Consider the following 23,881-nt stretch of genomic DNA (forward strand, 5'->3'; position numbering starts at 1 on the left):
TTTAGCATTTCTAAAAAAGTCCTGCTTTTGCCGAAATTCCCCAATACTATTTACTACTTCAACAATTTAAACCTATTTAAAAAAATCCCGCTTTTCCCAAAATTTCCAAATTTCCAGGAAGTTCCCATTGAAATGAATGGGACATATTTCCAAGTTGCACAATTCCCACATTTTTCAACCTATTCAAACTAGAGATGTCCGATAATGGCTTTTTTGCCGATATCCGATATTCCGATATTGTCCAACTCTTAATTACCGATTCCGATATCAACCGATACCGATATATACAGTCGTGGAATTAACACATTATTATGCCTAATTTTGTTGTGATGCCCCACTGGATGCATTAAACAATTTTACAAGGTTTTCCAAAATAAATCAACTCAAGTTATGGAAAAAAATGCCAACATGGCACTGCCATATTTATTATTGAAGTCACAAAGTGCATTTTTTTTTTAACATGCCTCAAAACAGCAGCTTGGAATATGGGACATGTTCTCCCTGAGAGAGCATGAGGAGGTTGAGGTGGGGGGGTAGCGGGGGGTGTATATTGTAGCGTCCCGGAAAAGTTAGTGCTGCAAGGGGTTCTGTGTATTTGTTCTGTTGTGTTTATTGTTGTGTTACGGTGCGGATGTTCTCCCGAAATGTGTTTGTCATTCTTGTTTGGTGTGGGTTCACAGTGTGGCGCATATTTGTAACAGTGTTAAAGTTGTTTATACGGCCACCCTCAGTGTGACCTGTATGGCTGTTGATCAAGTATGCCTTGCATTCACTTGTTTGTGTGAAAAGCCGTTGATATTGAGTGACTGGGCCGGTACGCAAAGGAAGTGCCTTTAAGGTTTATTGGCGCTCAGTACTTCTCCCTACGTCCGTGTACACAGCGGCGTTTTAAAAAGTCATACATTTAACTTTTTGAAGCCAATACTGATCATTTTGAAACCGATACCGATAATTTCTGATATTACATATTAAAGCATTTATCGGCCAATAATATTGGCAGTCTGATATTATCGGACATCCCTAATTCAAACTATTCCAACATTAACACATTCCACTCATCCTGGACATTCGAACTAACACTTTCCAAAGTTCCAATTCCCGTTTTCCTGGAAATCCTAACTTTTCAACATTCAAACCATTCCAACATTCAAGTTTTTAAACGAATTCAACATTTAAACCATTTTTACATTCATCCTACATTGTGTCATTTCAGTTCAACTTCACCATTGGAGCATCCACACGCAATTCCTTCAAGAATTCCCTCTTCTATTCAAACCATTCCAACTTCAACATTCCACCATTCTGGAAATTCAAACTATCATTTTTCCAAGTTAAAAGAAAATTCCAGGATTTTCCAGAATTCCTACTTTTCAAAAGACCTATTTCCACCCTTCCACATTTCCAAACATTCTTCTTAATCAGGAAAAAAACAAACGTTGTTTTTAGAACTGGAAAAATTCCCGGTTTTCCCAAAATTCCGTAGTACCATTTCTCAATTCAACATGTTACTACATCAACATTTCTCGACCGATTCGAAACATTTCAACACCAACCATTTCAACTCATTCCAAACCATTAAAGTTTTTTTTTTTTACCATTTTCAAAACATTTCCCGCTTTTCCTGAACATTTTTTCTGAAATTCCCATTGAAATCATTGGGGCATTTTTCAAAGTTCCACAATTCAAACATTTTTCATCTGATTCAAACTGTTCCAACTTCTAAATATTCAGCCTGTTCAGGATGTGTGTGCTCTACTTCAACAATAAAAAAAAAAATCCCGGATTTCCCATAATTCCTTCTTCTTCTTTTTTTTTTTTGCATTTTCCCCGTTCAAAATTACTTGTCCATTTTTCAACCAAATCAAACCATTCCACCTTCAACACATTCCACTCATCCTGGACATTCAAACTAAAACTTTCCCAAGTTCCAAACCAAATTCCGGTTTTCCTGGAAATTCTAACTCTTCAACATTCAAACCATTCCAACATTCAAACCATTTCAGCGTTTAAACCATTTCAACATTCAAACCATTTCTACATTCAAACTATTCTTACATTCATACTACATTCTGTCAGCATTTAAAGTTAAAGTACCAATGATTGTCACACACACACTAGGTGTGGTGAAATGTGTACTCTGCATTTCACCCATCCCCTTGTTCACCTCCTGGGAGGTGAGGGGAGCAGTGGGCAGCAGTAGTGACCGCGCCCGGGAATCATTTTTGGTGATTTAACCCCCAATTCCAACCTTTGATGCTGAGTGCCAAGCAGGGAGGTAATGGGTCCCATTTTTATAGTCTTTGGTATGACTCTGCCGGGGTTTGAACTCACAGCCTACCGATCTCAGGGCGGACACTCTAACCACTAGCCCACCGAGTAGGTCAATTTCAGTTCAACTTCAGCATCGGAGCATTCACACGCAATTCCTTCAGGAATTGCCTCTTCTACTTGTCTATACTGCTTATCCTCACAAGTGTCATGGGTCAGATAGGCTGACTTTAACACACTAGTAACTTCAGCTAAGAGGCAGGGTAAACCACAAACTGCTTGCCAGTTAAATACCAGGGCATTATCCTTTTAGAGTGATGCCTTTTTATGTGCTCTGACTCAAATATAATGCTAACTAATGAAAAAGCATGCATGCAAGCTAATAACACAAGCATATGCTGACACACTGCTCATTTTATTTGCACAAACTGCTCACTTTGAAATGTAATTCCGACCCCCCTTACGAATGTTCAGAACATAATTAGCATGACCACTCTTTGTCTAGTGCACCTTTTGTTTATCCATACCTGTTGCTTTCGCTGATATGTTGGATCCACTATGGACTGGACTTTCACAATATTATGTCAGACCCACTCGACATCCATTGCTTTTGGTCTCCCCTAGAGGGCGGGGTTACCCACATATGCGGTACTCTCCAAGGTTTCTCATATTCATTCACATCGACGTCCCACAAGATGAGAGTTTTTCCTTGCCCTAATGTGGACTCTGTACCGAGGATGTCGTTGTGGCTTGTGCAGCCCATTGAGACACTTGTGATTTAGGGCTATATAAATAAACATTGATTGATTGATTGATTGATTGCTCCACAGCTAGTGTAAAACATTCAAAATCAATCACATTTCCCTTTCTACCACCATTTACCAATTTTCTTTGACAGCAGTCTCACCTGTGAATCCATTTGCACACCGGCACTTGTATTGCGGAGGGGACTGCGGCTGGCTAGTTGTAATGCATGTGGCGCCGTTCAAACATCTGTTGGGTTTTATCAGGCAGGCATCGCTCACGTATTGACAAAACTCTCCCATCCATCCTGGGGTACAGCTACACTGCAAACAGAAACAATGATGGAAAAACATAATTTGACATATTGTATGGAGCTTTTCATTTATCATTATAAATGATGACAGCAAAACTCATGCTAATCCTGATGAGTTTATGGGGGCATCCAAAGTCATATGGTTTGCAACCATGTGGGGAATAGGATTGTGGGGACTTTTTAATCATAGGACACATACTCAATATGTCACTAAAGTCAGTACAACTTCACATTTGAACATTTATTGACATTACAATATATATTCTCAAGTGACAAAACTGTAGACATAAACCTGGCTATACTCCAACACCATCAACACCCACAATATGATATAATATCACTTTTCTGCAGAACTGCTAGACTTTTGACAAGAACAAGAATGTTTGATCATATTAGGCCTATACTGGCTCACCTGCACTGGCTTCCTGTGCACTTCAGATGCGACTTTAAGGTTTTACTACTTACCTATAAAATACTAAACGGTCTAGCTCCATCCTATCTTGCTCATTATGTTGTACCATATGTCCCGGCAAGAAGTCTGCGCTCTACGAACTCCGGCTTATTAGTGATTCCCAGAGCCCAAAAACAGTCTTCGGGCTATAGAGCGTTTTCTATTTGGGCTCCAGTACTCTGGAATGCCCACCCGGTAACAGTTAGAGATGCTACCTCAGTAGAAGCATTTAAAATCCATCTTGAAACTAATTTGTATATTCTAGCCTTTAAATAGAGCCCCCTTTTAGACCAGTTGATTTGCCGTCTCTTTTCTGCTCTGCCCCCCTATCCTGCGTGGAGAAGTTATTAGGACCACAGATGAGATGCGAGCTGTTCAAAGTCGGGACGCGGGGTGGACCACTCATCTGTGCATCGGTTGGGGATGTCGCTGCGCTTCTGACTTGTCTCCACTCAAGATGATAATCTTTCCTGTGATAAAATGGCAACCAAGGTAATCAGAAAGGTCAACCAACGAATTAGATTTCTCTATAGAATCTCCTCTCTGGTCAACAAAAGCACCATGAGGATTCTAGCGGGAACTCTCGTTCAACCCTTTTTCAATTACGCATGCACCTCCTGGTACCCTAGCACCTCCAAAACCCTCAAATCTAAACGCCAAACATCCCAGAACAAGCTAGTCAGATTACTTTTAGACCTCCACCCCAGATCCCACCTCACTCCTACCCACTTCTCCAAAGTGGGCTGGCTCAGGGTGGAGGACAGAGTAAAACAACTTGCACTGAGCCTAGTCTATAAAATCCGCTACACCTCCCTGATACCGAAGTACATGTCAAACTACTTCCTTTATGTAAATGACCGCCATAACCACAACACCAGGGGGAGCTCCACTAACCACATTAAACCCAAATTCCGATCTAACAAAGGTCTTAACTCATTCTCTTTCTATGCCACATCAATGTGGAATGCGCTCCCAACTAGTATAAAAAGAAAGGGCATCCCTATCCTCCTTCAAAACCGCACTAAAAGTACACCTCCAGGCAACTTCAACCCTAAACTAACACCCTCCCCGGATTGTTAAGAATCAAATGTAAACAATCAAATGTAGATACTTTTTCTTATGCCTTCTGATCTCTCTCTCTCTCTCTCTCTCTCTATGTCCACTACTTGCTATACATATCCTACCAAGTCAGACCTACACTGTTTCAATATCCATTTCTCTGTTCTCAATTGTTGATGACTGATGATAACAACCAAACCTAACCCCCCTCCACACACACACCCCGGATTGTAAATAATTCAATGTATATACCCTGATGATTATCTTGTGTGATGACTGTATTATGATGATAGTATATATGATAATATATATCTGTATCATGAATCAATTTAAGTGAACCCCGACTTAAACAAGTTGAAAAACTTATTCGGGTGTTACCATTTAGTGGTCAATTGTACGGAATATGTACTTCACTGTGCAACCTACTAATAAAAGTCTCAATCAATCAATCAATGATACCCTGCTGGCCCCACTATGGACTGGACTCCCACACTATTAAGTAGATACACTCGACGTCCATTGCACCGGTCGCCCAGTGGGGGGCGTCCCCACATTTGCGCTCCCCTCCAAGGTTTCTCGTTGTATCCCATTGGGTTGAGTTTTTTCTTGCCCCGAATTGAGATCTGAGCCGAAGATGTCGTTGTGGCTTGTGCAACCCTTTGGAACACTTGTGATTAAGGGCTATATAAATAAACTGTGATTGATTGATAAACTTTTAACGTTCTTGTAAAAATCTGCTTCCGCGTCTGTCCCTGATACCCGTGTTTCAGGCTTGAACAAACCCCGCCCACTCTGCTTTGTGCCTTGTCTACCTGGAGCTGCTGTGACATAGTCACTATGATTACTGTAACAACCTGTCTATCACTCAAAAGTGCAGATTGCAATTGTTGGAATATTTGACAGTTCAAAAGTTATGGTAATTTGAAAACGGTACTGACATTCAAAGTTTCGATGTTGAAGGTTTAAAATAGATAATTTAGAAACGTTTAGCGGGCTTCACAGGCCGTAATTGGCCATAGTAGCTACTCAGCGGCCAGCTAGTCAACTGGAGCTGGTGCATTTCACTCCTGTCACTGACAAAACAGACACACCAATAACTGAATGACTTAGCCCAGGACCTTATGAGGTAAACTCAGACTTCACATTCCCTGAAAGAGATGATGGAAGAAGTTTCCATCACCCCTACTTCCACAGACATTCAGTGAACAGAGAGACAATTAAGAGAACGTGGCTCATGTATTCCCCCATGTCATTTGCACTTTGCTTGGTTAAGTTATTATTTTATTCTCATAGAAATTACTCAAATGGTTTATATTTTTCTTTAGATTGCATTTTTGTTGTCTTTACATGTTAACTAAATAATTGCTAACGATGTCATGTTGCATACAGGCTTTTTTCTCTAGGGCTGGGCTGGATGGTTTACTCTCGCCTGGGGCGTCGAATCGTCTAGAGCTGCATTGAACCAATCAGTGTCCATCCATTCATTTTCTATCGCTTGTCCCTTATAGGGTTGCGGGGGTGCTGGAGCCTAGCCCAGCTGCACACGGGCGGAAGGTGGTGTATACCCTAGTTTTCTTCAGCTAAACTCAGACAAGACAGAAATCATTGGCCCAAAGAAACAAAGATAGACTATTATTAGTCACCTTCAGACCCCCTCTCTGAAACCTACTAATCAGGTTAGTAATTCAGGGGTAATAATGGACTCAGACTTTAACTTTAACAGCCACATTAAGTCAATAACATCAGCATCTTTTTATCATCTGAAAAATCAGAGGAATAATGTCTAAATCAGACTTAAAAAGACTAATCCATGCCTTTTCCCCCCAGCAGGTTAGACTAGTGTACTGGCTTTCTCACTGGGCTTTTTAAATGAGCTGTAAAGCAGCTGCAGTACATCCAAAATGCTGCTACTCGAGTCCTGACTGGAACCAGGCAGTATGATCATAATAGTCCAGTGTTCATTTCACTGCACTGGCTCAGAGAATAGACTTTAAAACAACTCTCCTTGTGTAGAAGTCTTTTCATGGTCTTGTACATCTCTGACAAGTACGAGCTCTGAGAACCCCTGGGAGAGGTCTTCTGCAAGTGGCTAGAGTCAGGAGCAAAACATGGTGAAACTGGGTGTTTTATGCTCCTAAAATCTGGAATAGTCTTTCTGAAGATGTGAGACGGGCCTCAACATTGGCAATGTCCATATCCAGTCTGATAACACTTATTATTTAATTGAACATATGACAACTGAACATATTGTATCTACAGTATTTGATTGATTGTAATTTTAATCAATTATGATTGTTTTTATGATGCGTGTATTTTCAGATTTTTTTTAATTACGATTTAATATTTTGATGTTGGTCTTTTTGTTCCTGTAATGCACTTTAAGTCTAGCAGCCGCATTTTGTACCAACTGTAATCTTTTAATGCTAGACATAGGGACACCTGAAAATAATACGTTACAGTAATCGAGACGAGACGTAACGAACGCATGAATAATGATCTCAGTGTCGCTAGTGGATAAAATAGAACGAATTTTAGCGATATTACAGAGATGAAAGAAGGCCGTTTTAGTAACACTCTTAATGTTTGACTCAAAGGAGAGAGTTGGGTCGAAGATAATACCCAGATTCTTTACTGATTCGCCTTGTGTAATTGTTTGGCTGTCAAATGTTAAGGTGGTATTATTAAATAAATGTCGGTGTTTAGCACGGCCGATAATCAGCATTTCCGTTTTCTTGGCGTTGAGTTGCAAGAAGTTAGCGGACATCCATTGTTTAATTTCATTAAGACACGCCTCCAGCTGACTACAATCCGGCGTGTTGGTCAGCTTTAGGGGCATGTAGAGTTGGGTGTCATCAGCATAACAGTGAAAGCTAACACCGTATTTGCGTATGATGTCGCCTAGCGGCAGCAGCCTTCAGCTGTACAAACAATAAGTCAACACACAGCAATTATTGTCTATATACTGAAACTGACAACACACTTGCGTATACTTCAAAGTGTGCACGTCCAAACGAGTGTTAACATTTGCAGTAGTGGAAGAACCATTGTTATCTAGCAGTGTTGTTACTAGAATCTTCTTCCACACGACATCACTGATGGAGCCGGTGGATGTTTGTCAGCTCTTGCCTCAGGTGTTCAATTGTGTTCAGGTCTGGAGACATACTCGGCCGATCCATCACCTTCACTTTTCTCTTCCTCAACAAGGCACTTGTCATTTTGTAAGTGTGTTTGGACTCCTTATCATGTTGGAAAAGTGCCATGCTAACCCTTTTTCCAAGGGAATAGAACATGCTATGCTTCATAAAAGTCAAAGTGCATATCAGAATGTGCAATGGAATTTATTTCCAAATTCTTAGTACGGCTAATGAACTACAAAAAACACAATCATGCTTGTATGTCTTTAAAGAGAGTTGTGTTGAGCCTTGTCTTGTGTAATCTTATGTTTGTCTAACCAGGTACGTTATGAGAATGCCATCAGAAATGGGTTTGTTCATCATTCATTGAGGTATAAACAGTCTATAACCGTTAATTTTTCTTATTGGCATTTGGGAAAAACCTCGTAATTTGTGTTTTCCTTATTTTGTACAAGATATCAATGTTTTCCAGTTATATTCCAGTTCATTTGAACAATGTAAGAAAATTCCCTTTACATCAGTCCTGGGCAAAATAGGTAAGGCAAGTTTATTTGTAGAGGGGGGGGGGGCACAGGTCCGGTGGCCATGGATGAAGTGCTGGCTGTCCAGAGTCGGGACCCGGGGTGGACCGCTCGCCTGCGCATCGGTTGGGAACATCTCTGCGCTGCTGACTCGTATCCGTTCGGGATGGTGTCCTGCTGGCCCCACTATGGACTGGACTCTCACTATTATGTTGGATCCACTATGGACTGAACTCTCACAAAATTATGTCAGACCCACTCGACATCCATTGCATTCGGTCTCCCCTAGAGGGGGGGGGGGGGGGGGGGGGGGGGGGTTACCCACATATGCGGTCCTCTCCAAGGTTTCTCATAGTCATTCACATCGACGTCCCACTGGGGTGAGTTTTTCCTTGCCCTTATGTGGGCTCTGTACCGAGGATGTCGTCGTGGCTTGTGCAGCCCTTTGAGACACTTGTGATTTAGGGCTATATAAATAAACATTGATTGATTGATTGATTGTTCTTTTTTTTTTAACTAATAATCTTCATCTTAGTTATCGTCACCAACCTACTTTTTGCTGACGAGAATAGGACGATAATGAATCAAAACAAAATGCACGTTGATTAAGACAATAACACAATTAACGGACATTTTTGTCCGCAAATAAAAACAAGATGAAATGTTGACAGAAACAAAACCCAATCATATGTAATTTTGTGGGAGAAGTTTTGAACATATCCAATGACATGAGTTACGAAGGAGAACCAATCAGATGCTTGTGAGATGCAGAAGTTTTATTTCACACCGCTAAAACGATAATGTGTGGATTTAACATGTTTCTATGCTACACCTGAGAGAAAGTAAAGAAGACGCATTTTATTTTTGATGCCATCAGCTGGTGAGTCTACATAACATTAAGTTAAAGATTATTTGCTGCTTCCAATTCTCCGGCGTTCATAAACAATTTATAATGATAACATTGCATCCTAACTCCGCTTCACAAAACACATACACACCTTTTTTTCCAGAGAAGTGGCATTAAAAAAAAGTCCCAACGTCCCTACCGTCAAGCATGGTGGTGGTAGTATTGTGCTCTGGGCCTGTTTTGCTGCCAATGGAACTGGTGCTTTACAGAGAGTAAATGGGACAATGAAAAAGGAGGATTATCTCCAAATTCTTCAGGACAACCTAAAATCATCAGCCCGGAGGTTGGGTCTTGGGCACAATTAGGTGTTCCAACGGGACAATGACCCCAAACACACGTCAAAAGTGGTAACAGAATGACTAAATCAGGCTAGAATGAAAATTTTAGCATGGCCTTCCCAAAGTCCTGACTTAAACGTGTGGACAATGCTGAAGAAACAAGTCCATGTCAGAAAACCAACAAATTTAGCTAAACTGCACCAATTTTGTCAAGACGAGTGGTCAGCAATTCAACCAGAAGCTTGTGGATGGCTACCAAAAGCGCCTTATTGCAGTGAAACTTGCCAAGGGACATGTAACCAAATATTAACATTGCTGTATGTATACTTTTGACCCAGCACATTTCCAGTAGACACATAATAAATTCATAAAAGAACCAAACTTCATGAATTTTTTTTGTGACCAACAAGTATGTGCTCCAATCACTCTATCACAAAAAATAAGAGTTGTAGAAAGTATTGGAAACTCAAGACAGCCATGACATTATGTCCTTCACAAGTGTATGTACATTTTTGACCACAACTATATATATATATATATATATATATATATATATATATATATATATATATATATATATATATATATATATATATATATATAAGTATATATACACATCACATATGTTTGCCTAAACTAAGTGTTAAATTAGATTAAATTGATGTATTAACAACAATCCTATTTTGTGGAAATGTGTTTATTCTGTGCACATTATTGAGGGCTGCTATAAAAACAACCTGAAGAATGCCTCAACATGAATCCACTGAGCTTACTCCCTTAATATCTCTGATCTCTATGTTGAAGAGCTCACCAAAACAAAGCAGAGGTTGTATTTAATTCTCTCAAAGGTCTAATGCAACAAGACTGACAATAATTAGGAGCTAAGGGGCATCACAAAGGAGTCTCAATGTGTCGTAAAAATACAGATGTTTGTGACAAGTGAGCAAAGAGAGGCAAATTAAACCAGAAGCTGTCTTGTCTGAGCAAAGCTATTACATCGAGTGATTAATGGTCTGGAATTAGATTAGTGCTATCTGCAGACAGATCGCACCATTCTGCTTCCTTGCTCCAATTAATGACAGACTTTTTTTGGGGAAAACATTTCAAAGACGGAACGACTTTTTGCATAAGCATGTGACATGCAGATGTCTTATTCGGTGTGTTAAAAGCGCCAGGAAATCATGCATTAACACTTCATATTAAGCAAAAAATTACACAATTGTCCACAGCTAATTTGAAGCATCTGTCACTATAAAACTAATCAATGTCCTATTAAAGGAGATCACGTGATCCTCGCAGGTGGCAACATGAGACATATTTATGGGGAGTCAGAGTATTTGATTATGACCGAGACATTGAATTACTCACCTGATATCCGCCAATTACACTCAAACACAATCCCTCATTTAGGCAGTTGATATTGAGCAGCCGGCAGTAGTCAATTACTTCTTCACAATTCTTCCCGGAAAACGCCCGCGGGCATCTGTTGGGAGGAGGTCAGTGTCATTAGATCAATTCACCTCCAGCCATATTTTTAGATGCATACATTTCTTTGCTAATTTTTGATACGTTTAGAACAGTTTGCAGTTCCTATAGCGCAGGGGTGTCAAACTCAAATATACAGTGGGCCAAAATTTAAAAGTGAACAAAGCCGCGGGCCAAGGTTGAACAAATTAACCTTTTTGATAGGGACCCAAACAAGTTTTGCATTAAATATTGAACAAGCAAGGCTTATATAACTTTATAGTGACATGCAAAATCGAGATTCAAATAATAATAATAATAATTAAAAAATATCAATGGCAAATCCATCCATCCATCCATCCATCTTCTTCCGCTTATCCGAGGTCGGGTCGCGGGGGCAGCAGCCTAAGCAGGGAAGCACAGACTTCCCTCTCCCCAGCCACTTCGTCCAGCTCTTCCTGTGGGACCCCGAGGCGTTCCCAGGCCAGCCGGGAGACATAGTCTTCCCAACGTGTCCTGGGTCTTCCCCGCGGCCTCCTACCGGTCGGACGTGCCCTAAACACCTCCCTAGGGAAGCGTTCGGGTGGCATCCTGACCAGATGCCCGAACCACCTCATCTGGCTTCTCTCGATGTGGAGGAGCAGCGGCTTTACTTTGAGCTCCCCCCGGATGGCAGAGCTTCTCACCCTATCTCTAAGGGAGAGCCCTACCACCCGGCGGAGGAAACTCATTTCAGCCGCTTGTGCCAGTGATCTTGTCCTTTCGGTCATAACCCAAAGCTCATGACCATAGGTGAGGATGGGAACGTAGATCGACCGGTAAATTGAGAGCTTTGCCTTCCGGCTCAGCTCCTTCTTCACCACAACGGATCGATACAGCGTCCGCATTACTGAAGACGCCGCACCGATCCGCCTGTCGATCTCACGATCCACTCTTCCCTCACTCGTGAACAAGACTCCGAGGTACTTGAACTCCTCCACTTGGGGCAAGATCTCCTCCCAAACCCGGAGATGGCACTCCACCCTTTTCCGGGCGAGAACCATGGACTCGGACTTGGAGGTGCTGATTCTCATCCCAGTCGCTTCAGACTCGGCTGCGAACCGATCCAGTGAGAGCTGAAGATCCTGGCCAGATGAAGCCATCAGGACCACATCATCTGCAAAAAGCAGAGACCTAATCCTGCAGCCACCAAACCAGATCCCCTCAACGCCTTGACTGCGCCTAGAAATTATGTCCATAAAAGTTATGAACAGAATCGGTGACAAATGGCAAATACAGTTTAAATAAAAATTGAATGCCTCTTTTCTATTTGCAGCCTTCTGAGTTAAATATCAACATTAACTTTTTCCACAGGCTAATACATTTGGAAATAAAATAATGAATAAACCAACCATTCAGGACTTTAAACTGTTTAGTTTGCAACACACTGATCTAATCTGATGTGCCAAAGCCAGATACTTGCCATCTTTTCTTGGATGCTAGTTCATTAATGTAGGGGCTCAGGCTTTGAGCTGAGGCATCCCTCATTATCGAACGAAGGTGTTCATCAGTCATTATATCTCATATTCCACAGTCTTGGGGGTGTGCCTTACAGGCACTGCTTTTAACGTCCTCTACGAGCTGACGTCACGTCCGCTTTTCATCCCTTCTAACAACGTGCCCGCCCAGTCACAAGATATGAGCGGCTTCTGTACGCACACATACGTAAATGCAACGCATACTTCATCAACAGCGATACAGTTTACACTGAGAGTGGCCGTATAAGCAACTTTAACATTGTTAGAAATATACGCCACAATGTGAATCCACACCAAACAAGAATGACAAACACATTTTGGGAGAACATCCGCACAGTAACACAACATAAACACAACAGAACAAATACCCAGAACCCTTTGCAGCACTAACTCTTCCGGGACGCTAGAATATACACCCCCGCTACCTCCAAACCCCGCCGCCCCACACACATACACACACCTTGTGGCGTCCCGGTGTTGTGTCGGATAATGCGCCCCCGGCGTAGAATGCACCCCCTGACGGGAGTGTTATATCAACTAAAGCCCACACTTAAAGTTTCCACGTGCAAGATTGAATCTATTTAAAAAAGTTATTTAATAAGAAGCCAAAAGTGCAAAAACAATAATGTTCGTGTTGGAGGAGTTGTGAATGAATGAAATATGAAATCTGTGCTGCAGTCGCTGCTGGGCCACAACATTAGGTACACCTGCAGACTGCAGCACGGATTTCATATTTCATTCATTCACAACTCCTCCAACACTAACATTATTGTTTTTGCACTTTTGGCTTCTTATTAAATAACTTTTTTAAATAGCACCGGGGGTGCATTATCCGGCACAACACCCCAGAAGAGTTAGTGCTGCAAAGGGTTTTGGGTATTTGTGCTGTTGTGTTTATGTTGTGTTACTCTGCGGATGTTCTCCCGAAATGGGTTTGTCATTCTTGTTTGGTGTGGGATGTTGTGTTGTAACGATACCAATATGTTGGTACCGGTAACAAAATGTATCTCAGTACTTTTCTGTAGTTTTCGGTACTTTTCTAAATAAAGGGCACCACAAAAAATGTCATTATTGGCTTTATTTTAACAAAAAATCTTAAGGGACTTTAAACATATGTTTCTTATTACAAGTTTGTCCTTAAATAAAATAGTGAACATACAAGACAACTTGTCTTTTATTACTATATTTTCCGCACTATAAGGCGCATCGGATTATAAGGCGCATCTTCAATGAATGGCATATTTCAAAACTTTGTTCATATATAAGGCGCACCGGATTATAAGGCGCACCTATCTCAACAAAACAGTCAGATAGGTCAGTCAAACTTTATTAATAGATAACAAACCAGCGTTCTGACAACTCCGTTCACTCCCAAAATGAATAAACAGCTGATTTACTCGTGTTACGTAAGTCAAACGTGCAATCACAATATAGTAACACGTGAAATAGTGCAGAGCAATAACAATATATCAATAACTCAACGTTGCTCAAACGTTAATGTCACACAACACAACACACTAAATAAAAATGTAAAGCTCACTTTATGAAGTTATAGCTCATTCACAAATCCCTCGAATTCTTCTCCTTCAGTGTCCGAATTAAACAGTTGAGCGAATACGGCATCCAACATGGCCGGCTCCGTCTCGTCGAAGTCGTCATTAATGGAGTCAGAGTCGTTGCCGTTTATTAGTTCAGTGACAATTCCTGCCTTCCTGAAAGCTCGGACCACAGATGAGACTGAATCAGCCCAGGCATTTACGATCCACTGGCAGATAGTGGCGTATGTCGTCTGGCGCTGTCTCCCTGTCTTGGTGAACGTCACGTGTGTTCGCCTTCTGTCATCCACTGTTCCCACGCAGTTAGCAGTCTAGCTTCGAATGCCCTGTTGACACCAATATCTAGCGGCTGGAGGTCTTTTGTCAATCCACCCGGAATGACAGCGAGTATTGAATTAAGCGCGTAAGCGTGTCTCTTAATGTGATGTTATGAGCTAGCAAATATAACAACTACACTACCCAGCATGCAACGATAGTGACGAGCATGCGCGGTAGCCCTGAGAAGCGTTGTTGTATGCTGGCAGTTAGAATGTGGTTATGAGCACGCTGTGAGTAAACGTTGAGAACTCAGTTAACACGCCTCGTCTGCATTATTTATAATTAGACAGACAACACACTTAATAGGAGCCATTTTGGGGTCTTTACATAAACACACAAATGGAAATGAAACGTCACATATCCCAGCATGCACCGCGCGCTTCTTCTTCTTCTACGGGGAAAAAAGATGGCGGCTGTTTACCGTAGTTGCGAGACCGAAACTTTATGAAAATTAATATTAATATTAACCCATATATAAGGCGCACCGGATTATAAGGCGCACTGTCAGCTTTTGAGAACATTTGTGGTTTTTAGGTGCGCCTTATAGTGCGGAAAATACGGTATTAAGTAAACAAACAAAGACTCCTAATTTAGCTGCTGAAATATGCAGGACATATTGTGTCATTTATCATTCTATTATTTTGTCAACATTATTAAGGACAAATGGTAGAAAATAAATTATTAATCTACTTGTTCATTTACTGTTAATATCTGCTTACTTTTTCTCTTTTAACATGTTCTGTCTACACTTCTGTTAAAATGTAATAATCACTTATTCTTCTGTTGTTTGATACTTTACATTAGTTTTGGATGATACCACAAATTTGGGTATCATTCCGATACCAAGTAGTTACAGGATCATACATTGGTCATATTCAAAGTCCTCATGTGTCTAGGGACATATTTCCTGAGTCTATAAACATAATGTTAATTAAAAAAAAAAAAATATACTGATGCTAAAAAATACTGATGTAATTATAGTAGTATCGACTAGATACACTATTGTACTTGGTATCATTACAGTGGATGTTAGGTATAGATCCACCAATGGTGTTTGCTTATATTGTAGCATCCCGGAAGAGTTGGTGCTGCAGGTAATTCTGGGAATTTGTTCTGTAGTGTTTATGTTATGTTGCGGTGCAAATATTCTCCCAAAATGTGTTTGTCGTTGTTGTTTAGTGGGTTTTCACTATATGGCACATATTTATGACAGTGTTGGTGTTGTTCATACGGCCACCCTTAGTGTGACATGTATGGCTGTGGACTAAGTATGTGCTCCATTCACTTGTGTGCAGTGTGTTCAATATCAAGATGTTTGTACTTGATGGTTAATCAGTTGACGAAGTGATATTTTGTCTTGGCTTTGTTAATTATAAACCTGTTCATAATACATTCAATGTAGTGTGCAGGGATGCATGTACAGTTAACACCCGTCCTACAGGGTTGATGCTTGACAAAAATGTACTATAATTGTCACCATGGAGACAAGGATTAGTGATTTAGATGTAGTTACAACACTGCTGGCTGCGTATGGACAATAATCTGACTGATTACAGACTTGAGGCTGTATTTGCCGTCAAAGGTGCACCAACAATGTATTGAGCAAAGGCAATGCTTATGTACATGTACATGTGAGTGTTTTAGTTGTAATACATTTGCAATTAGAAAAAAAAAAAAAAAAAAATGTTTACATTGTCATTATGTGGTATTGTCTGCAAAATTTTGAGGAAAAAATTAACAAAGGACAAAATGCAGCGGTGTGAATAATGTGCTTTGGATCATAGACATTTAAATATGTCCCACGGAAATGATATGTGTGGGGTTATCAAACGATAACATATAGTTTCCTATACATTTTCCTGTGAAAGTCTTGCGGAGATTGTTTGGGAAATATTCAGGAGATGGACACTTTATAGGAGAACTGCACTTGTGCCCATTATTCACAATTTATATGTAAGCAGGAACACACATGTTGTTCTCTTATTTGTATGTTCTAAATAGTGAAAAACATCTAACAAGAGGCGGTTCACAAAGCGGGTAATGGGGATTGACCTATTATACCCTTATAGCCCTCCAAATAACATACAAACAACTCCAAATACATGCTGTGTGTATTTTTGTAATGTCGTAATAGGCAAATTCATGATAACATGTAATATGTACAGTATTGTGATCATTCTAAGCATTCATTCTTTCCTGGGTGCAATGCTTTCACAGAGCGCATAGCAGCGAACAAAAACAGCTACCACCAATCATGGCAGACTTTGTGAGAGCCAGTGACGACTACTTTGGGACAAATCATGATCCGGAACCTTATATTTTTGAGTCTGAATATAAGGAGGATGAGCTACAAGTTTTAAAATCAGTGTGCTAAGCAGATCAATCTATATTGAAATCCTAATAATTTTTCATATTACAAAGTTGACCAAAATCTTGGCTCCTATAAAACAGTTGCAAGGCATGGATTTTAATCTTGCATTAACATTTTCATACTCAGAGGCAATTTAGCTGTAGTAGCTCAATCGCTAGGTTACCTCTTGCTAGTGGCCCCGATGAGCAGTGTAGGTGTCTCTGTGAACAAGGCTCTGTGTTATTAAAAGTAGTTCCTCTGTGTTAGCTCCTACAATAACAATGTTAACGTAGCTTGGTTAATATGCAGGTCACAGCATGTAAAGGGAGCATAGTTGGTGGTTTTTGGACGTTTTTTTAAGAGGGCTTTAAATGCGGAATAGATTAATCCCATTACCTATATTGTTAGCCGCCTCTTGTTAACAGTTGTTTTACTATTTGGAACGTACACAAAAATGAAATAAATGAGTTATAGTCTCACATTAGGATTGTAAAAATTCCCCCAAAAAGTGCAGGTCCCCTTTAAGATATTGACATAAACAGGTAAATGGAAACACAATCAATTATTAAAAAAAAAAAAAAACACAAATATTGTATACAGACATAATAATGCTCTCTTTGCTACGTCATAAGAAGATCAATCAGTGTGTGGCTTTGATATATAATCAAGCATAACAATTATCAATAATGCTGAATTTCAATTAAAACATATCCTAAATATTTACACCCAACAATTGGAATTTAATATTGTGTTTTTGTTTTTTTAATTGATCTTAAATTCTCTTTTGTAGATTAATACAAAAACTATTTGCTGTCACTAATGGGAAAGTGGTTATCAATGTTTTAAGACGAGTCTGATCAACATGTGTGTTCTTCCTCGTGAATCACAAAATCTAGTCAGCAACAAAAAGAAAGAAACAAAAAGAAACTTTTTTGTGTAAAAACACATTATTCAACAGCACAACAGGACACTATTAATCGCCATATACAATAGGCTGCCTGTGTTTAAAATAAGGTTTCAGTTTGATGATAAGTATCCACCGCGCATGAGAAGAAAGAGTATGGAAGAATGCAATCTACAAGAAGAATGTAATCCACACAATGACTATAATCTAGAAAAACATTGTAATCTTTAAGAAGAATGTCTCATTGTGGTGAAGAACAATTTCAATGCCTGCGTGCATTTTATTTGTTCACACGACAGTTAAGTTACATTCATAACTACATTTATTTTGTTACACCTCGTCAGGAGATAATAATATGAAGTAGCCAGTGTACAGCTTGGAAAGCATAATTAATTACAATTTGGAGGTGTTTTTGAGGTTATTTTAATGTTGGAAAATTGCCGTGTGGCCTATTTTCCAGAAGGAGGCAATCAAGCGCTGCTTCAGGATGTCAAAGTACATGGCATTAATGTTTCCATTAACGAACCACAGCTCCCCAGTACTGGCAACGCTCATGCAGACGTAGACTATGAGGCTATCACCACCATGTTTGGCTGTAGGCAAGGTACAATGACCTTGATACTTGCTATTTAGACAATAATGATGGTGTGTTGAGTCACTTTCAGTAAATAGTAAAGTCATACAGTGTTCCCTCGTCACTTCGCAGTTCACTTACTACAGCAGGGGTGTCAAATGTACGGCCCGTGGGCCGTGTCAGGCCCGCGAACAGGTTTAACACGGCCCGCAAGGTCAGTTCGCTAAATATAAAAATGGCGGCATTTATTTAATGAAAAAACTGCTGTTTTAAATGTGTCCACTGGAAAGCAATTCAAGTGTAACCCACATCACACTGTTTAAAGATGACATGTCAGCTGACTTTAAGCACCTTTGGATTGGCTGGCGCTACACCAATTACGGCAGGTGAAAGCAATCAGCTGCTCCTCTTGTGGCTGGCAGCAGTTGGCGGCAGTATCGACGTGCAATACTTTTTTTTCATTGTAAATTATCCACTCAATGAATAAAATACAAAACGGTTAGATGCAAAAACTTAAGTCAAGTTGACCTTCATCTTTGCAGTTAAGAGTTCAATGTAGCGCTTGCAATTGGTTGAATGCATGATGTGCACCATGAACAAGTGTTGACAAACAATGTTGCAACCTTGTGTGGGAACCGCAGGTGCAAAAACACAAAAGAAGAATCCCTGTGGGATGCAGAAACTGGCAGATAAATTTTCCGTGCAACGTTCATATTGTTGTTACTCAGCCAGCGTTTGTGGGTCTGATGGACCCGTTGCATTTTGTGGCTTTTAATGCCTCACAATCAACCACTTTTGTGTTAAAATACTGAACATATGTTTATTGGGATAAGGTTAACATCTGTTCAGTGTTTTAATATGAAAGTGTTTGATTGTGAGGCATTAAAAGCCACAAAATGCAACGGGTCCATCAGACCCACAAACGCTGGCTGAGTAACAACAATATGAACATTACACAAGGGTTAAAGTACCATTGAGTACATTGAGGTTAAAGTACCAATTTAAGTTGTCATGTTAAAATGATATACGTTGAAGAGTGTCTGAAGAGTTTAAGAGCTTTGGGATCAGGGCTACCACAGGATAAATTGGGCCCCTCAACAAATTTAATTTGGAACCACCCCAACCCCATTACACAATCTTGTCCAATTTTTTTAAATTCATGCGAAACAGTTTTTATACTTTTTTAATCAAACTTAAATTAATTTTGATGCATGTTTTGTACTAAAACAAACTCAACTTTAACATACATTTATCAACAATCCTCAACTGGGTTTCAAACCCAGTATTACTGCATCCTAAGACAAGCAGTCACTGTGTGCAAAGGGAGCCAGTGGGAATTTTTGGGTAAATTTGCCATTATACTCTCATCAATGACAGAGCAGGAAGTGGCTCGGAATACGTTCGCGGTAACATTTGTGCCCTGTCATTCATTAATTTACATATTACGTGTGCTTTTTCATGCAAAACAGGGCCCCCCCATGGATTGTGGGGCTCTACGCACAGTGCTTGATCTGTGAATGTGGAAGGGCAACTCTGATAGGAAGTGATTGAGTGTGTGTGGAAGCTGTGTAGAGTGTGTGGAGGGCTTGATAAAACTTTAAAAGCATATTATATTCATGAAACTCTGGGTCTGAAATGTAACCCATACGATTATTGAGGAGACATTGTATTGCTCTTGAAGATGTATACTGACTACACCAGAATACCCAAGTTACACTTATATAGTATAGTCGCATTGTAATAAAAGTGTGTTGCTGACAAGCTGTAGCCTACTCTCTTTTGTATTTTTCGGACCATAGGGCGCAACGGATTATAAGGCGAACGGCCGATGAATGGTCTATTTTTTATCTTTTTGCATATATTAGGCGCACCGGATTATAGGGCACATTAAAGGAGTCATTTTATTATTATTTTTTTCTAAATGGAAAACACTTCCTTGTGGTCTACATAACATGTAATGGTGGTTCTTTGGTCAAAATGTTGCATAGATTATGTTTTACAGATCATCTTCAAGCGGCTTTCTGACAGTCGGAAACAACCACACCGTAAATGTATCTGGTGAAAAACCGTCCAACCGGAACTCTAATAACTAAAGTTCCTTGGTTGAATAATGTAAACTCACTACACCGGTGTGTTTTAGCGCTTTCATGGCGAGTTTACTGACATATATAAGTAAGAACTTTGAGCAACAGTGGAGGATGAATGTCACATAACAAGAAGATAGGGAAAAAGAAGAAGCTTATCAATGACGGTGTCAGGACTTATGCAGATCCCAAATACAGATCAGCAGGTACCAGAAGGTAAGAAAAGTTTATTTTGCATAATATTGCGAAAACAAAACAGATAATATGTCTTACCTTATACACACACCATAATAATACTTATGTTTAATGCGCCGACAATCCTTCAAGTGGTGCAGCTTCATGGCTTACCAAAGTCGTACTAAAACATTTTAATAGCTTTTTGAGCGCCGTTTGTAATTTTCTATATTTTCAATGGTACATATAAAATGTTGGTGTTGTTTACTTGAGACCGATAATAGTGCACGCGACATTTATCTCTTATGTTTGACTGCCATCTACTGGTCACACTTATTATTACACAATAATAATAAAATAGCTTCCAGGTGGGTGAGCTCAACCAAACATATTCCTTACATTAAAGGGGAACATTATCACAATTTCAGAATGGTTAAAACCATTAAAAATCAGTTTCCAGTGGCTTATTATATTTTTCAAAGTTTTTTTCAAAATTTTACCCATTACGCAATATCCCTAAAAAAAGCTTCAAAGTGCTTGATTTTAACCATCGTTATAAACACCCGTCCATGTTCCTGTGACGTCACATAGTGAAGCCAACACAAACAAACATGGCGGAAAGAACAGCAAGCTATAGCGACATTAGCTCGGATTCAGACTCGGATTTCAGCGGCTTAAGCGATTCATCAGATTACGAATGTATTGAAACGGATGGTTGTAGTGTGGAGGCAGGTAGCGAAAACGAAATTGAAGAAGAAACTGAAGCTATTGAGCAATATCGGTTTGAACCGTATGCAAGCGAAACCGGAGAAAACGACACGACAGCCAGCGACACGGGAGAAAGCGAGGACGAATTCGGCGATCGCCTTCTAACCAACGATTGGTATGTGTTTGTTTGGCATTAAAGGAAATTAACAACTATGAACTAGGTTTATGGCATATGAAATACATTTGGCAACAACATGCACTTTGAGAGTGCAGACAGCCCAATTTTTATCAATGAATATATTCTGTAGACATACCCTCATCCGCGCTCTTTTCCTGAAAGCTGATCTGTCCAGTTTTGGAGTTGATGTCAGCAGGCCAGGGAAGCTAGGGTCGATAGGGGGTTTAGCTCGCTCGTCTGCGGGAACAAACTGCCGCCATTGCTTGCCGTGCTACCGAGGTCCTTTGTCCCTGAATTGCTCACACACTTTGGCAGATTCAATGGGGGTCTGGCGGCAGATTTCTTTGACTTTGTCGTTGGAAATGCATCTGCTTTGTGTGTCGCAGGATATCCACATCTCTGTCGTAGCATAGCTTTCGTCGGTAAAGTGTGCGGAACAAACGTCCAATTTCTTGCCACTTTCGCATCTTTGGGCCACTGGTGCAACTTGAATCCGTCCCTGTTCGTGTTGTTACACCCTCCGACAACACACCGACGATGCATGATGTCTCCAAGGTACGGAAAACAGTCGAAAAAACGGAAAATAACAGAGCTGATTTGACTCGGTGTTTGAGAAAATGACGGATTGCTTCCCTTTGTGACGTCCTCGCTCCGAGAGCGAATATTAGAAAGGCGTTTAATTCCCCAAAATTCACCCATTTACAGTTCGGAAATCGGTTAAAAAAATATGTGGTCTTTTTTCTGCAACATCAAGGTATATATTGACACTTACATAGGTCTGGTGATAATGTTCCCCTTTAAGCGCACCGGGTTATAAGGCGCACTGTCGAGTTTTGAGGAAAAACAAAATTATTTTAAGTGTGCGTTATAGCCCGGAAAATACGGTAATTACAATTCCAGCTCATATTACATGTTGATGGATGCAGTTTGTTTAGAAAGTTGTAGATACGTTTCCTGGCACAGTTGAGTAGGCTACTGTGGTTTTACTAAAAGCTGTCTCAGGATGCATTTTTTTATCTGTGTTTTAAACCAGCGGCAAAAAATATGTGTTTCTCAACTTGGATCCGTATGGGCCGCAGCTGTACTCAGTTGTAGTACACTTTTACACCGCTTGTGAGAGTAATGACAACATCAAACAAACAGAAGAAGACCGGTGCTAAAGTCAAAGCGAAGTTTCTTAAACGCAAAAATTATGACTAAAGCGGTGAACCAGTATTTTCATTTGTTTAGTTCAGAAACATTTGTATTTTTTATTTTGAGAAGGACAAGCGGTAGAAAATGGATCAATGGATGGATGGATATTTTATCAATAAATCATTTTATGATAATTGATTTTTCATCAGTTAATTTATGAGTCCTTACTTATACTTTTTTTTCCTAATCAGCCTGACCTAAGCCTAAAGTTCATGTGTTAAATAAATAACCTTTGTCATTAACACATGCTTTCATATCATTTGACAAGTTTGTAAACTGAAAGTAGGTTAGATATAATGATAGAATATGATTTAAATCAAGAACAAGATGACTATTTCAGTGTTAATATTTGATCGAGCCCTGCGACCCGCTCTAGTGGAAAAGTTGGACACTGAGGTCAAAAAGGCTAAGAACGAGGGGTTTGAAAGTGTTTAATGCTTAAACGCGTTAAGGTTTGTAATGATAAAGGAATGTGTCAACTTGTAAAACAAAGCAGTTTGAACATTATTCCATTTATGGATAAAAAGTGAGCGCGTTGGAAAACCAACTGAGTTGTCTTTAAGGACACAGCAGGACGGATTTTAGCCGTGATTGCTACTTTCTTTTATAATAATACATATATGAAATGTCACCACAGGACATTATTAAAATAACTATATTTTCTTCACATTCAAGGGTAGAAAGAACATGTGGTTAAACTACGCTCAGCAAGTGTACCTGCAGTCGCTTAGAAATAAAAATAAATGCAGACCAGCAGCCACTGTTCGAAGCCAAGTGTGTGTTTTGTGCGTTTCACCTGCACGCATAATCACCTCCCCTGGACACACAGGTGGCATTGTTGAGGCACGGTGATTGGCTGCACGCATTCCGGGTTCCACCTTCCGGTGTCGTGTTGCATGCTGGGTCCAGTTTACCATCTGCACACACACATTCGGAAGCCTGCACACAGGGGCCAGAAAAAGACAGAGCATTGTGGAAAACAATGCAGGATTATCTCACACATCACTGAATCAATTTAAGTGGACCCCGACTTAAACAAGTTGAAAAACGTATTCGGGTGTTACCATTTAGTGGTTATATGTACGGAATATGTACTTCACTGTGCAATCTACTATTAAAAGTCTCAATCAATCAATCAAACTGAAAGGTGCTCTAAATGTACAAGTGTGCATCTGTTCAATGTTG

General features: G+C 40.0%; 1 protein-coding gene across 1 annotated transcript in view; it reads right to left on the bottom strand.

Moving 5' to 3' along the window:
* eys (eyes shut homolog) overlaps window positions 1-23,881 on the bottom strand; it is a 683,137-nt gene that overhangs the window by 589,633 nt on the left and 69,623 nt on the right. The window contains exons 5-7 of the mRNA XM_061958758.1: window positions 23,493-23,635; window positions 11,044-11,158; window positions 3,176-3,335 (exon numbers count right to left, since the gene is read on the bottom strand). Of these exons, the coding sequence (XP_061814742.1) occupies window positions 3,176-3,335; window positions 11,044-11,158; window positions 23,493-23,635 (418 nt within the window). The remainder of the gene's footprint in view (window positions 1-3,175; window positions 3,336-11,043; window positions 11,159-23,492; window positions 23,636-23,881) is intronic.

Source organism: Nerophis lumbriciformis, linkage group LG02, assembly GCF_033978685.3.
Source record: "Nerophis lumbriciformis linkage group LG02, RoL_Nlum_v2.1, whole genome shotgun sequence".
NCBI classification, from domain to species: Eukaryota; Metazoa; Chordata; class Actinopteri; order Syngnathiformes; family Syngnathidae; genus Nerophis; species Nerophis lumbriciformis.